Here is a 15451-nt window from a genome sequence, read left to right as displayed (position 1 = left end):
ACCCCTGGTTATCTATATTACAATTTCCCTGACTTCTCCCTTTATATTTATTTATTTTTCCACTTAATAGTGTTTTATTTTTCCTAATTACACATACATGTACTTAAATTTTAACATTTCCTTTTGTAAAATTTTGAGTTCTAAATTTTTTTCCTTTCCTTCCTTACCTACCCCATTCCCAAGACACCAATCAATCTTATATAGGTTATACATGTACGGTCATTTTAAACATTTTCATATTAGTCATGTTATGAGAGAAAAATCAAAATTAAAGGGAAAACCCACAAGAAAGAAAAAACAAACTAAAAAAAGAAAATAGTATGCTTCAAACCACATTCAGTCTCCATAGTTGACTTTCTCTGGATGCGGATGGCATTTTTCCATTTCAAGTGTATTGGAATTGTCTAGCATCATTGTATTCACAAGACGAGTTCAATCTGTCATAGCTGATCATCACATAATCTTGCTGTTACTGTATACACTGTTTTGCGTGTTCTATTCATTTCACTTGGCCTTATAAGGTTCATTTAAGTCCAGACTTTTCTGAAATCAGCCTGCTCATCATTTCTGATAGAATAACAGTATTCCATTACATTCAAATACAATAATTTTCCCTTCATATTTCTTAAAAGTGGCTTTGAGATAAAGTGTTTAAAGACAATAAATATACTTTGATAATGGCTATTAACATAAATTTTAAGAAAACTCAATTTTGTTACTTGTAAAGTAGATACAAAGAAAATTAAGCATTGTTAACTTTAAAAAGCTATAAAGTAATACTAAATACTGAGAAACAATAATGGACCTAGTTCAATTTACAATGTTTTTCTCTGCACTATTTTTGGAAGTAATATTTTTTACAAAAAAAATGATAGTTATTTGATCTTTGAAATTTATGTGACATTTTCATAGTTAATTGAAGTTGAAGTTATTCAGAATTAGCAGAAACATACCCACTTTTTATGAACTAAGTTCATTTTTATCTTCTAAAATAACGACATCCAAGTAGCCTTTTCTAATTCAGAAATAGACTTTGTCTTGGCCAGTTTTGCTAAAAGTTATGTCATTTCATAACACTTATTTGAAAAAAGGGGGGGGGCAGCTCAGTTTTCACTCCTTTTTAAGAAGATATATTTATCAGTCATACTTGTGGCAAATTTCTTTGAAATTTTAGATAGTACTATGTAGTTTTCAAAACAACCTGGAGATACTTATTCACTTATGATTTGAAAAACTGGCTTTGCAGATGTTTGTTTCCAGTTATTTCCAATTTCCTTAGGTATTTCTGGAATAGAACCAGAATTTTTTGACTTTGGAAATTATTTCTTCTGAACATAAAATTATATTTAGAAAAAAAAAAGATTTTTTTGTGATTTGAAATTTAAGACAACCTTTGAACACATTTGAGAAAATTTAGGGTACTTTTATTTAAAGATGAACGTTACATTTAAGAATAAATGGAAATGGATATATTCTTTTTGGGTATACTATAAACTATCTCATACTTAAAACTTGTGTTCAGCTATAGAGTTTACTACTTAAAGTGAATTTGGTGATAAAAATTTCTAGAGTGCTTAAATAACTTCCAAGCCTTATGTATTATATATGTTCTCATGCTTATAAGAAGACAACTGAGTGCTAAGGAAAATAATTACTGTAGAAATTACAGATAGAATTAGTAAAGGAATACTATTATATAAGCATTTCAGTTAATTACACTACTGAATTTCCCATAAAAGCGGGTGTGCTGAGTGTGAATATGAATGAATGAAAAAATGTAGATTGTTAGCCTGTGAGAGGAAATTGGCTTGCTTTTGGCAGTTTCTTTTTAAAAGATTGCATTATATTTTTGACAGCCAAAGATGAACAGTGTCAGTATGTTTCAAAATGCTATTTCACTTGTTCAGTTGATTTCTTAAAGTTTTTGGATATTTTAGCTATGGTAAGTTGATAAATTGTAACTCAGATTCTTCCAAGATTTCCGCCCCAAGAAGATTAACACTAAGCTACCATGAGTATTAAACCAAAGATAGGAATTGCCACCATACAATAAAAAATGAACTTCCATTTTAAAGAGACTGGGTATCTCAATATTTTCCAAGGGTCCATTTGTGATAATAGCTTAGATGTTTCTTTCAATTTCCTCATTTATAAAATTGGATTGTGATGGGGAACAAATGTGATCATACTTATCAAAAGCACTTGCACATTATTAAGCATCATATGAATTTCAATTATCTGATGAAAATATTTGTGAATTGATAAAAGTGTTCCCTGGGTGACACTTTTAATAAAAGTCTATCAATCATAAAGGTAATCTAAGAACTAAATTTAAATAAGCAAACCTAATTGGTTACAAAAATAAACATACATTTAAAATTATAATATCATATTGTATGTTTAAGTTTTCAAACTTTTGACAAGCTATCTCTTATAGGAAGCAGAATCTTTATCCATAAAGAATGTACTTTGCATCTTTTAACACTGCAGTAATTCAGGTCTATTTGGGAAAAGTTGAAATAGATGTTATTTACATCTCTTCATCCATAGTTAAACTAAACATCTTAAAATTTAATGTCCAGGTAATTATATAAATAAATTCAGTTAATTAGGACAATAAATAATAAATTACTATGCTTGGTGCTGATGATAAACATAATTAAGACTTTTATAGAGCTTATTATTCCATTGGGTATAAGTCATATGCAGAGATAATTGTAATAGGAACTGGGACTGAACCTGTGTTCAAATGAGGAAACTGCCAATTCTGGTCCATACCTTATCTCCCTTTACAGTGTTAGGAGCCCAGAGCACTTTAAAAGGTAGGTAATTCCCTGATGTTCATACATCTGAATTAGAATTCAAATCCAGGTTTTCCTGCTTCAGAGACTAGCTTACTCTCATATAAAATAGTAATACACAATAAGTGCTTCAGAGGAATGAGAATGAAGAAGTGCTATGTGAAATCAGTGTATATTATTTTACCAATACCTCATCTTTGATCTGATAACTCCCAACTTTTTTAAAATGACATTAGTATTTAGGTTGTGATTACCTTTTCTATCTCTTCCTTAGTGTGATCTTTTAATACTTGTGTCAAGAAGTTAATGACTTCTTGAATAACTTAACCATGTAATCCCTCAGTTTATTTATTTGAAACAATCTTCTGTGTTGCATTTCAGCTATGTCTTGGACTTCAATATCTTTTGAAATTACACCAACTCCAAGAACTAGAACTTTAAAAATGTCTACTCTGAGAAATACTTCTTAATTTTCCCACATTTAATTCATACCTCACTGATACTTCCAGTCCCTAGACCTACATTTATTCTGCACTCATCACTATATATATCCAGCTTTGTGCTTATGGTCTGCCACTTTAATTCTTCACTACCCACAACCTTAAAGGGAATGCCTTTTTCTCATTGACCTAGAATTCCTGAATGGTTTATTCCATTCTCTTTGAGGTTAAAAGTCCACCTGTCTAGTTTTGCCAATCTTGCTCTCCCTTGACCCCAGGCTGCCATTGCCAAAAACACTGAGTTAGCCTACTACAGATTTATGGTACCTAACTAGAGGTGGGCACATTTACTTTTCCTGCCTCCTGATCCTACTCTATGTAATTTTTTAAAATATCTAATTTAGACATCTTCCTTGTGTCTCAAACCCAAATTAGAGCTCTATATTCCTGCAGTAAAAGTCTTAACTTTCTAGTTAACTTACAAGTTTGAAGCCTTCAGGTTCTTCAAAACTTGTCAGCATCTCTTTGCCTCTGCAACTGTTTACCTTACTAGGGCTAATAACTCTCTGATTTTGCAATTATTTTATATGATTATGATCTAGTTATTTCTTAGAAAAGCTAACTTACTCAGCACTGAAAAATGAACCCTTTCGAATTCATAATTATTGTGTATGGAAATTTTTGTTAGCTGAATTAAGACAACTGCCATTAAGTACTACAAACTCAGTAGCAAATATACGTGATTATTTTTAATGGAACATACCTGTTTTTTCAAGTGTATACTACTTTCATTTCAAAGCACAGAAATTTAATGCCATAAGCTAAAAATATGAAATCTATAGAATTCCTGACTAAAAATACCAATTTTCACTTACAGAGTGGCATTTAAATCTATAACAGAAAAAAACAATTCTTGATGTACATCCACATATAACAGAAACTCTTAAAGATACATCAGAGACTGTATTGTTAATAGGCTTAATTTATAAAGTTTTTTCTTAAAAGTAACATGAATATATTCTCTCAAAAACTAAATACCTGTTTTCAACATGATTTCTCTGAGGATTAAATATGAAAATATTAATCTACTATTTAAGGAGAAAAAAATAAGCACTCTAGTTTTTTAGGATAGTTACAATTGATAACTATAAGGAAAAATCAGAAAGCCTAGGAAATTATCTGTAGATTTATAATTTGAAATAATTGTAGATTTTTATTTTTGTTTATAGGTGGTGATTTCAGGTTGTAAAAACAAATGTGTGGTCAATTTTTAAAATAAAAAAAAATAAATAATGGCCTTTAAAACATCAAATAAAAAAAAACTTAATAGTCCTTACTTACCATTTATTCTTTGTATTTTGGATTCCTGCTTCTACCATGAGATCAGTTACATTGTTCTGTAAATCATCAATCCGATTCCCCATTTCTTCCAGTATGATGTTAAAGAGAACTCTAGTGCAGATTAATTTCATTAGTGCAATAACTTAATCCATTAGATACTTTATGGTAGTCCTTTACTTAATTTCCCCATAGTTATAGTAAAACAATTTTTAATATTTCTTTTTAAAAACTTGAGTTCCAGATTCTCTCCCTCCCTTATCACTCCCCATCCCCACGTTGAGAAGACACACGTGAAATTATGCAAAACAATGATAGTTTTTTAGTTTGTATATCTAATATCACTTTTGAATTGTTGATCAAAAAGACTTTCTTAAAAAGTCCTTTTTTATAAGCACTTACAACTAATTCTGATAATTTGATTAAATTATGAAGGCTTAAAGCAAAATAAGAGGACAAATAGTAAAATAACTCCCACTGTCTAATTTGTGGAAAGGAAAAAAAAATCCTTCATATAATTTTTTTCCTAACTGATAGATTGTTGAATTATTGGAATTTGAGCATGGCCATTACTATATTAAACATTGAAAAACTGAAACCCAGTGGATTTTATGTTTTATAGAATCAGGAATAACATCCAAAGAAACAGGAATTAACTATAGTGTATTTTTAATATGTGACTATAAATGTTTAAACATTTTGAGGACAATCTTTTTAAACTAAATTGTCTTGCCCAAATAATTGTGTTGGACAAAAGCTGTCTCTTTACACGGGCACATTTTAAGGTATTTAAGTGTTGATTTCATTATGCCTTAGGATTAGTGTTTTTTCCCCTTATGGAAACTAATTTCCCAAATTGGAGTACTAGTGAGAACTTGTACAGATATGTTTTGCATGCAGATATTCAACAATTTGATTTTTGAAGTGAATAAAATTTGTTTTCAGCAAATAAGTTGTTTTTCTTCTGGTTTTATACGAGCTGGAAACAGCCTGTGGTACTTGACAATTTTTAAGTCAAAGCCACAAGTAAGAATAGTTGAAGCAAGAAAAAAAAAAAAAAAAAAAGCAAAAACATTGTTGAAAATGATTGATGCTCTGCTCATTAGTGTAAATAATGGAATTCAGATCACACAGATCTAGGGATTTCTTTCAATAATACTTTGTAAATGTGAGATCATAAGCTTATAGAGTAAAGGGATCTTTAAGGTCTTATAGACCAGCCCCTTCAGGGTCTTGCCAGATGTCATCTTAAGGCCTTTGACTATAAATCTGACATTCTTTATATAGTGCACCAACAATGGCTACTAAGAATTTGACATAGTGTATAGAGAAGAAGAAGCTAGACCTAGGAAGTTCTGAATTCAAATCCTTGCTCTAAAATATTAGCTCTGTAAACATAATCAAATCATTTAACATTTCTAAGTCTCAGGCAGCTGGTAGAAGGAGTTTCCACTATGATAGAATGACATATCTTTGACATACTGAGGACAATAAATATGTATTTTTTTTCCTTGAAAAATACATACCAGAGCTCTCCTTCCACCTCTTCACAAAATAGGAAATAATCTTCCATCCTCCATGAATATTAATAGGTCCCTTGGATTACCACCAAAATATACACTTTGCATAAAATATATGCATATTAGAAAAGTTACATGAAAAGAAATGTTCAGGAATGTTGATCGTGAAAACATTTTTTATTCATCATACAATTTCAAAGCAACACTAAATTCTTTTAAAATATAAAAGGATATTTTTGAGAGTTATTGTTTCAGTCAGAGCCTGAAAATGTACCTGAAGTTCCTGTAGTAAATCATCCGCCTGGAAAAAAATTGAATATAATATTTAATAGACATCTCTGAATATTGGAGTAAAATTGCCCCTGGAAAATTATAAAACTTGTTTAATGATTCTAACTTCAGAAGTAAAGACACTTTTTTACATAGTCTACACATGTGGTTATATGACAGAAATAGAATAGTGTGGCAGATAAAGAATTAAATATTACTGAAGAGAGCAATGAAGAGACACAAAGTACTTATGAGTAGGTTGCAAAATGTTTACAAAGAACTAAAAAGAACTGGAGTAATAAATGCCATCAAAGAAATATATACTTGGGGGGAAAAAATCAATCTTATGGCAAGAAGGAGGAGGGATAACTGGTATTCCAGCAGTATCCTTTGTAAATTCAAAAGAAATCTAAGGAGCCTCCTCCCTCCACCAATGTAGTTTTTTTGTTGGATGCCTTTGGCAAACTGAAAAGACATGGACAAGACACATAGGATAGGTAAGCTTGGATATGCTATGATCTCTTTACTTGGAAAGAATGACCATATTGGTAAGATCCATTTAAATATTTTTTAAAAAGACTTTAAAAATCATTATTTGATCTTCTGAGCTGGATTGTCCCCTATTTTATGGCTATGTACACCAACACTTGGTACGAATTGATGAAGTTTTTTAGTAGCTCATTCCCAAGTTTAATTATATCTCTTAGACCACATTACTACTTAAAATGCTTATAACATTAAAATTTATAGTGCCTTGTTTCAAAGGTAAAAGTCAAGTTTTAAGAAGCCTGTTAACTGCTGTGGACAGATTTTCTGAAAACAGAATTTCCCAGCTAAGAGATTTAGACATGTGACATGTGACAGTAAGTACATATCATACTGATCTTCTATTTGCTGATGCTATTCTTGAATTTACCAATTCTGTTTTCAGATTTTTTACTTAAGTTTGTGGTTATCCATGCCTTCTCTATCTCTTAGGACCACAATAATGATCTGGCCAAAAAACCAATATTAGAAGGATGGAGGAGAATTGCCCTAGAAGAAATTCATGCAAGGTTAAAAATGGAAAGTATCTTAAATTTTGTTGTCTACTTCTCCAATTTTGCAGAGAAAGACTATGAGGCCTAGATAAATTAAAATGCTCAACAAAGTACAATGAGTGACGACACCAATTGAAGATCCCTTGATTTCTAATAGTGCTTTTGTTAATATATCATCCTACTTCTTTCCACAGTAATGTTTACTTTTCAAAACAAAACACAGATATTGCCTAAAAGTTAAATTTACTAAGAGATTTCCAAATGTTCATTCTCTAGGCATCAGTAAAGTTATATGCAATACTGTTAAATTGATTATTTAACATATCCTTTTCTCTTTACTCTCAAATTGTAACATTCATGAGAACAGATAATAATAGAGCATTGGTTTCACATGCAAAATCAAGAATTTAGCATATAATATGTATAAGGAAGATACAAAACACCACCACGATTAAACATTTCAAACTTGAACCTTTGGGGGTGGGAGAATGATGTTTTTTTTAAAATAATTGAACCATAAAATCTACCCTATATACTATAAAGACTACTATAAAGTAGGCAATCCATTTAGAAGGCAGATGAAATAGCCAAACTTTTAAATTCTCCTACCATAATTTAGTTTATAACCTAAATGTTAGCTGTCACTTAAGGGAAAGAGAAGAGTGCAATTAGTTGGCAAAGCCAATCCAACTCTTGTCTAGAACAGTCTCACAGAGCCTTTCAAATAATAGATCCTTTCATCTAGTTGCCAGTCTCGAGAGAAAATGCTGAATCACTGAATTGAATGAGATGTTTTAACACCCTTCCTCCCCCGGTTGTAAGATCATTAAATCACTTCAAGAAAAAGTTATTCGAATTCCTAATTTTCTGGCAAGCTTTCTCTTACAATCATTGTAGCTTTGAGAGGCTGGCAGTAAAAGATCTCAAATGCTAGTGATGGGATAGGGCTGAATCCAGAGTTAGGGAGTAATGACTAGAACATGGAAAACTGCAGGGCATATAAAAATGACACTTGATTTGTGATCAGAAGAGTTTGCCTCTAAACTCAGCTGTTTTCACCGAGAAGAATGCAACTTTGGGTGAAGAAAAACTCAGTTCTCTAGGCTTCAGTTCTTAAATGTAAATACAAAGAGAGTTGAATCATGATCATTCCGTTCCTTTAGGCTCAAAAGTTCTAAGATAATTTTTTAAAGAACTTTAGGTCCTATTTTTCCTCCCCGGCCCTTTAGCTCCATGCTTCCAAATTTCAGTCTCCTGAATTGGGAGGAGGATTGGTACAAGGAAAAACATTGCTCTACTTGTCAAGATTAAAAAAAAAAAAAACAAAAAAAAAACAGGACTTTTTGTCAGTAGGAGAGCCTTCTGCGGACTCAGATGTCTGGCAGAGAGATGCAAAATTTTACAAGAAGCAGGCTCATCATTTAACTGCATACATATGTATGTAGATTATCGTAGTAAGCCGAAGAAAACCAGCTACGCACTAGCCCGCAGATCTGGATAGGATTTTCGAAAAAGGAGAATGCAATAATTCCTTGGTCCTGTGTGCACAACTCTTTGGCTTTGCTATCCTAAATCCGGGGAAGCTGAATTCCCAAGAGGGAGGGAGAAGGACGGGGAGCGAACGAGGAGTTATGGAGTTATGTAATAAAACTCGAAACTTACAAACTCGGAGAGATCCAACTCGGTTGAGGTATCGGTGTCTGCCATACGTAGCCTCTCCCTGCGTAGCTCCCTTACAGCGGCAACCCTGGTGGTACCCGGCAGCCCAAGTGTATTAAGGAGAAGACACCAACCAGGAAACCGTCAGAGCTCCAGCTCTGCCAGAGCTAACACGGGCGGCGTCCGGAACAGCAGCCTCCCACTCTCCAGCTGGTGGAAGGCTTCTCCCGCCGTATGACATAGCGTCCGCCAACACTAACCGAGTCTAACCGCCTTCTAGCTCTTCTTGCCCTCCGTCCTCTTCCTGGGGCAGTGACTGAGTTGAAGTAATTCCCACTCACCTTATTTATAAACTCCCAGGACGAAATAACCCAACGTGAATGTTAATGAGCTAGTGGAGTGCTAAGAGCAAGCTTATCTATCCGTGCCAAGATTTGAGTTTAAAAAAGATTCTTGCTGGGAAAAAAGTCTCACCCGAACTCCTGATTTCCTCAAGATCCTACTTACTACCGTAGGTGTCAAGGCATGAGGAGACTGAACGTGAGTAATAGCAGCGATGGAAATACACCACACTTGAAAGCTTCTGATTTACAAAGTAAAATGCTAATATACATCTGTATGTGCTCTTGATATTTTAACCTGCAGTAAAAAGAAAAATAAGAATTAAAACTCAAAAACCAAATTTCTAAAATTTTCACCTCAAATGACCTTAAAAAACAGTAAAGTGACGAACATTTAATTCCCAAGCGAGGTTAAAGCTTTTTAAATACAACAAAATGTTTTTAATGAACACACCCCAAACCAAGTGGCTGGTTCATCTGATTTGGCTGGCTAAATCAGGAAGAAGATAATCTCTAGAGGAAATGACTAGTCCTGTATGTAGAGGTTATAAGGGTATAATTGGCTGTTACTTTGGATGTTTTCATTTGACTTCTCATTTGCTGTGTTGGGTGGGGTCGTTGTTTTCTTCTAAAGCTGAATACTAGGCCCTGTCTTCGATTACTCCCAGGAACTGTTGTTGTTGGGTTGCATTGCATGTTGGTTGGGTTGCAGCCCAACACTGAAAGCTATATTTAACAATCTGGTGGACTGCCAAAATAATGAGCTGTGGTTTCTATTCTTACATCACAAATGATTAAAGATGTTACCTGGAAGGGGCTGGTAGCCTCCAAGAGTGTGATTCTATTTTTTATTCAGAACAGGGCCCTTTCTAATCTCCCACTTTTACATGAACCACAGAACATTTCTTAATGCAAGGGTCTCTTGATATTTGGTTGTTTTACCCAACTCTCCACACAAAATTAGACGTATGCAGCCTTGTAGTCAACACTGTAGTAGTCCAACTACAGAAGCAATTAAGCCTATTATCCAAACCCTATGCCCTTCTTTACACATACTTGTAATAAAATCAAGCTCCAAATGCAGTGTTTTGTTTTTTGAATCCCTACATATATCTAATTTGGATTTCATTTGAGGTAACATAGACAAAACTTGAATTCATTTCTTTTTTCTTGTTGGTGACAGACTGGCAGATTATTCTCTGTGCTACTTAAATGCACTAAGAATGGATCAATTTGAATTGCTCATGAATATTCCATTCCCCTAATTAAAGAGGCATGGTTAAGTAATTCTTATGGTATTTTACTGAGTGTACTCTTGAACAATCCAATTTTCATTATATATCCTGAAAACAAATCACCCAAGTTCTATTTCTTCATGATGCATAAACACATTGTAATAGCATCAGTTTTGATCACTCAGCAATAAAGTCCTGCTATGTTCCAAGCAGTTGGACTGTGAATTACAATACTGAGAAAATTGATTGCTTTCTCACTTCTTGTTTTCCTTAGTAAATAATTTTGGATATTTCAAAAAGGGAAGAATTTACAAATAGATAACATTATGAAATGTAAAATGGATAATTTATATTTTAAATTTTGCACAAACAAAACCAGTACAACCCAAATTAAAAGGCAAATAGAAAATGGGGAGAGGGGAATTATAGCAAATATGTCTGATAAAAGCTCATTTCTCAATGTACAGAAGACAGTCAAATGTCAGAATATAAGTCATTATCCAGTTGATTAATGGTCCAAGGACATGTACAGTTTTCAGATTGAAACAAAATCAAAACTATCTATAATCATATTAAAAAATGTTCCATATCACTATTGATTAGAGAAATGTAAGTTGAGATAGCTCTAAGGTACCACCTCACATGTATCAGATTGGGTAATATGACAAAAAAGGAAAACTGGGACACTAATGCATGTTGGTGGACTTGTAAACTGATCTAACCATTCTAGAATGCAATTTGGAACTATACACAAAGAGCTATAAGATTGTATATACTCTGACCCAGAAATACCACTATTAGATCCATATCCCAGAGAGATTTAAATAAAGGGGAGGAGGGCTATTTGTATAAAACTATTTATAGTAGTTCTTTTTGTGATGGCAAAGAATTACAAATTATGGAGATGCCCATCAATGTGGGAATGACTGAATAAGTTGTATATTATTATGATGGAATTCTGTTGTGTTATAAGAAATAATGAGAATGATTTCAGAAAAATCTGGAAAGATTTAACATTGTTTACAATAATAGCAATACTGTATGATAAACAACTGTGAACAATTTAGCTATTCTCAGCAATCCAATAATCCATAGGATTTATGGTGAAAACTGCTTTCTTCTTCTACACAAAGAACCAGTTGTATTTTAACAGAAACCAAAGCATACTATATTCACTTTCACTCATTCTTTCTTTTTGTTTTCTTCCTTTTTTCTTTCTTTTTTTTTTTCTTTTGGTTTGAGTTTTCTTCCACAAAATGAATGATATGGTAATGTTTTTTATATGATTGCACATTTATAATCTATATTAGACTGTTTATCATCTCAGGACAGGGTGATAGGAGGAAGGTAGAGATAGAGTTTAGAATTCAAAATTTAAAAAGAAATATTAAAATTGTTTTTATACATAATTGAAGAAAAATAAAATATTATTTTTAAAAGTTTGGTTGTTTCTATAAATATCATTGCATTACATTTCAAAGAGATCAGAGAAAGAAGAGAAGGATCCATATGTATGAAATTTTTATAGCAGCTCTTTCTGTGATAGCAAAGAATTGGAAACTGAAGGGTGCCCATGAATTGGGGAATGACTGAACAAATTATGATTTATATATATAATTCCAAAGGGTTAATGATGAAACATGCTACCTATTTCCAAACAACAGTCATTCCTTCCTTTCTCCCTTTCTTCTCTATTTCTCTTCCTCCTTCCCTCTCTATCCCTCTCTCTCTTCTTATTTCCCTTCTTCTATGCAGCTAAGGTGGTGATTTGTTTTGCATGACTACAGATATTGTAATGAGTTGTGGTTTTTTCTTGTCTTTGAGTGGAGAATGGGGAGGAGAGGAGAGAATTTGGAATTCAAAATAAAGATAAAAAATAATTTGTGATATTTAAACCTGAAGAAAAACTATTATGCTTCAAGAAATGATGAATTAGTTTCAGAAAAGCCTTGAAACACTGGTATGAACCAATGCGATGTGTGAGCAGAATCAATAGAACCATTTATATAACAACAATGTTGTAAAGATGAACAATTTTGAAAGACTTAGTAACTAATAACACAATTACCAACCACAATTGTAAAAGATTCATAATGAAAAGTGCTATCCACCTTAAGTAAGAGAACTGATGGACTCAGAGTGCAAAGTGATGATGGTTTGTTTTGTTTTGTTTTGTTTTGGGGGGGAAGCATGATTAATATGGGCATTTGTTTTACTTGACTCTATGGGGTTTTTTTGCCTTCTCAAAGGAGTAGATAGGAGGGAAAGAATTCAGAACTGAAAATTCAAAGTTTGAACTGATTTTTTTTAACAGCATTTAACAGCAATGGGTAGAAAATGCCAAGCCAACTCACTCTCTCACCTTTAGAATTTTCTCAAAATTCATTCTTAATACTATGCAACCTTTCTGGGCTGATTCTAAAAGCATCTTTTTATTTCCTACTCCTGCCCCCTGCTGGAGAAAAAGAATGCTGAAAGAAAGGTTTGAAGAATAAAACTAGCACTCCATCCAGGAGGCAGGTTATAGAACATAGAATGTTTACATTGGTAGGGATCTTAAGATCATTTATCCAAATCCTTCAGTTTTCAAATTGATGCAGTGCTAGTGGTGTGAGAACTGAGGAGGGGAATTCCTCTGGTCAGCAAAGGTCCAATGTGAAAGAATTTGCAAACCTGAAATCTGAATGGCAAAAGGGATTTTTATTGGGACTTCCTTTGCTAGGAAGACAGACTTCTTAGTGGCAAGGTCCTGTTAAGGAGAATGGCAAAGGTTAACACTGAGAAGATGATATCTTCACAGAGGGCAGGAGTCCTGGTAGGCAGCTTTGCCAAGAAGAGAGCTTCATTGGCAAAGAAAATTCCTGTTTTGGACTTCTGCAAGATTTGGAGTTCAGAATTGTCTTTTATTTGTGGTCTGAGGCTTGGGCTTCCATTCAGAAGTGAATGGGAATCCTTTAATATTGTCAATGCCTCCAAGCCTAGATTTCCAGTTAAAAAGAGAGTACATACACACACACACACACACACACACACAAACAAACAATATGATGAGCTCCTGAATGGTGTTTTGAACCAAGAGAAACTAAAGAATTGATACCCCAAAGCAAGCAAGCCAAAGGCTCTAAAAGAAATCAATGTAGCTCCATGGTCCCACACTTTGGGGAGATGATCTAGTCAAATTCAATTTATGTCAAACTCCTAAGACCCACCCTCTGTAGGAATCTCAGTCATGTCCCTGAGGTTAAATTTTACCTATAAAATCTACTTATGGGCCATCCCATGGCTGCTACCTTGCTTTGTGTCAGCCCCCCACGGCACTCTGTGTCTTGTGATGCCTTTTCCCTTCCCCTATGCCACATGGTAGCTCCCTTAATTCCACCGTGCTTCCCAACCCCACTTCTTATACCTAATTAACTCTATTAGGGTGCTAAGTACCTTTCAGAATTTAACCTGCCAGTTAAGGGCATGCCCCAACTTCATGGGGTGCTCCCTTTCTATTGGGTAATTATGAGTTTCCCTGAGGAACTTCTTTCATATGGTCTCTATTCTATTTCATATTTACTATTTCTGGTGTCTATTGTATCCCTTCATTTTGTCTGTAATCTATTTCTCTAAATAAATTTATCTTTTGCCAAACAGAGTAGCCACTATAAATTCTTCACATGACTGAATCCCAATTTTTGGTGCCAAACCTCACATTACAGATCACATCATTTATGTGTACATATACATATACCGTTTTTTGACTTTGAATTTGAAGGAAATTTTTATTTCATGAGACTTACATGAGCTTCCTTCCTTAACTACATGGTTCAGGTAAAATGTAATAAGGATCTGAATTAGTGGTTTGGACATCAAAGACATTATAGACATAGAATAAGCCACCCAACTACTCTGCAAAACAGTGATACTAGCCTCCATTGCATAATTATGCCTAAAATTTTCTCTTCTCTTTTCTGCCTCATGGTTGTCTTGCTTTTTCTTCATGTCCCAGCTAAAATCCGATCTTCTATAGGAGGTCTGTTCTCATTCCTCTTGATGCTAGTGTCTTCTCTCTATTGATTATCTCTAACTTATTCTGTATAATCAGTACTTTGTACATAGTTGTCTGAGTTCCTTAAAAACTGGGACTGTCTTTCTTTGGATACCCAATATTTAGTGCACTGACTAAAAATAGCTATTTAATAAGTACTTGTTGGCTTGTTTATCTATTTGGTAACCCATTATACAGAGGAAATAAGGAAGAGGAAAGAGAAAATGACCTTGAATGGTAAAAATATAGTAAATTAGGATGAGAAGCTGGCTTCTTAGGGAAGATGATGACTTTATTTAGGAATACATTAAGTTTAAAGTATTAATGAGATCTCCATATAAATACATCAAGGAGGCAGTTAGAAACATGGATCTTAAATGATCAAAGGACATGAACAAACAATTTTCAGATGATGAAATTGAAACTATTTCTACTCATATGAAAGGGTGTTCCAAATCACTATTGATCAGAGAAATGCAAATTAAGATAATTCTGAAATACCACTACACACCTGTCAGATTGGCTAAAATGATAGGAAAAAATAATGATGAATGTTGGAGGGGATGTGGGAAAACTGGGACAGTGATACATTGTTGGTGGATTGTGAATGAATCCAAGCATTCTGGAGAGCAATTTGGAACTATGCTCAAAAAGTTATCAAACTGTGCATACCCTTTGATCCAGCAGTGTTACTACTGGGCTTATATCCCAAAGAGATACTAAAGAAGGGAAAGGGACCCGTATGTGCCAAAATGTTTGTGGCAGCCCTTTTTT

The 15451-nt window shown here is 33.5% G+C and overlaps 1 protein-coding gene across 11 annotated transcripts in view; it reads right to left on the bottom strand.

Moving 5' to 3' along the window:
• The window catches only part of HSBP1L1 (heat shock factor binding protein 1 like 1), a 66266-nt gene that overhangs the window by 16578 nt on the left and 34237 nt on the right, over positions 1–15451 (bottom strand). For 4 of the 11 annotated variants that reach the window (XM_031946758.1, XM_031946753.1, XM_031946757.1 and 1 more), the window contains exons 2-4: positions 9072–9707; positions 6334–6400; positions 4583–4673 (exon numbers count right to left, since the gene is read on the bottom strand). In XM_031946758.1, coding sequence (XP_031802618.1) covers positions 4583–4673; positions 6334–6400; positions 9072–9116 — 203 coding nt within the window. In that variant the 5' untranslated portion in view covers positions 9117–9707. Of the gene's footprint in view, positions 1–328; positions 568–4582; positions 4674–6333; positions 6401–9071; positions 9708–9801; positions 10502–15451 lie in introns of those variants that run through there. The other 7 variants (XM_031946759.1, XR_004231000.1, XR_004230999.1 and 4 more) reach the window with 7 other exon arrangements.

This window comes from Sarcophilus harrisii, chromosome 1 (genome assembly GCF_902635505.1).
Source record: "Sarcophilus harrisii chromosome 1, mSarHar1.11, whole genome shotgun sequence".
NCBI lineage: Eukaryota > Metazoa > Chordata > Mammalia > Dasyuromorphia > Dasyuridae > Sarcophilus > Sarcophilus harrisii.
Note: the sequence above shows the minus strand (reverse complement) of the source record. Positions and strands in the feature narration are given on the sequence as shown.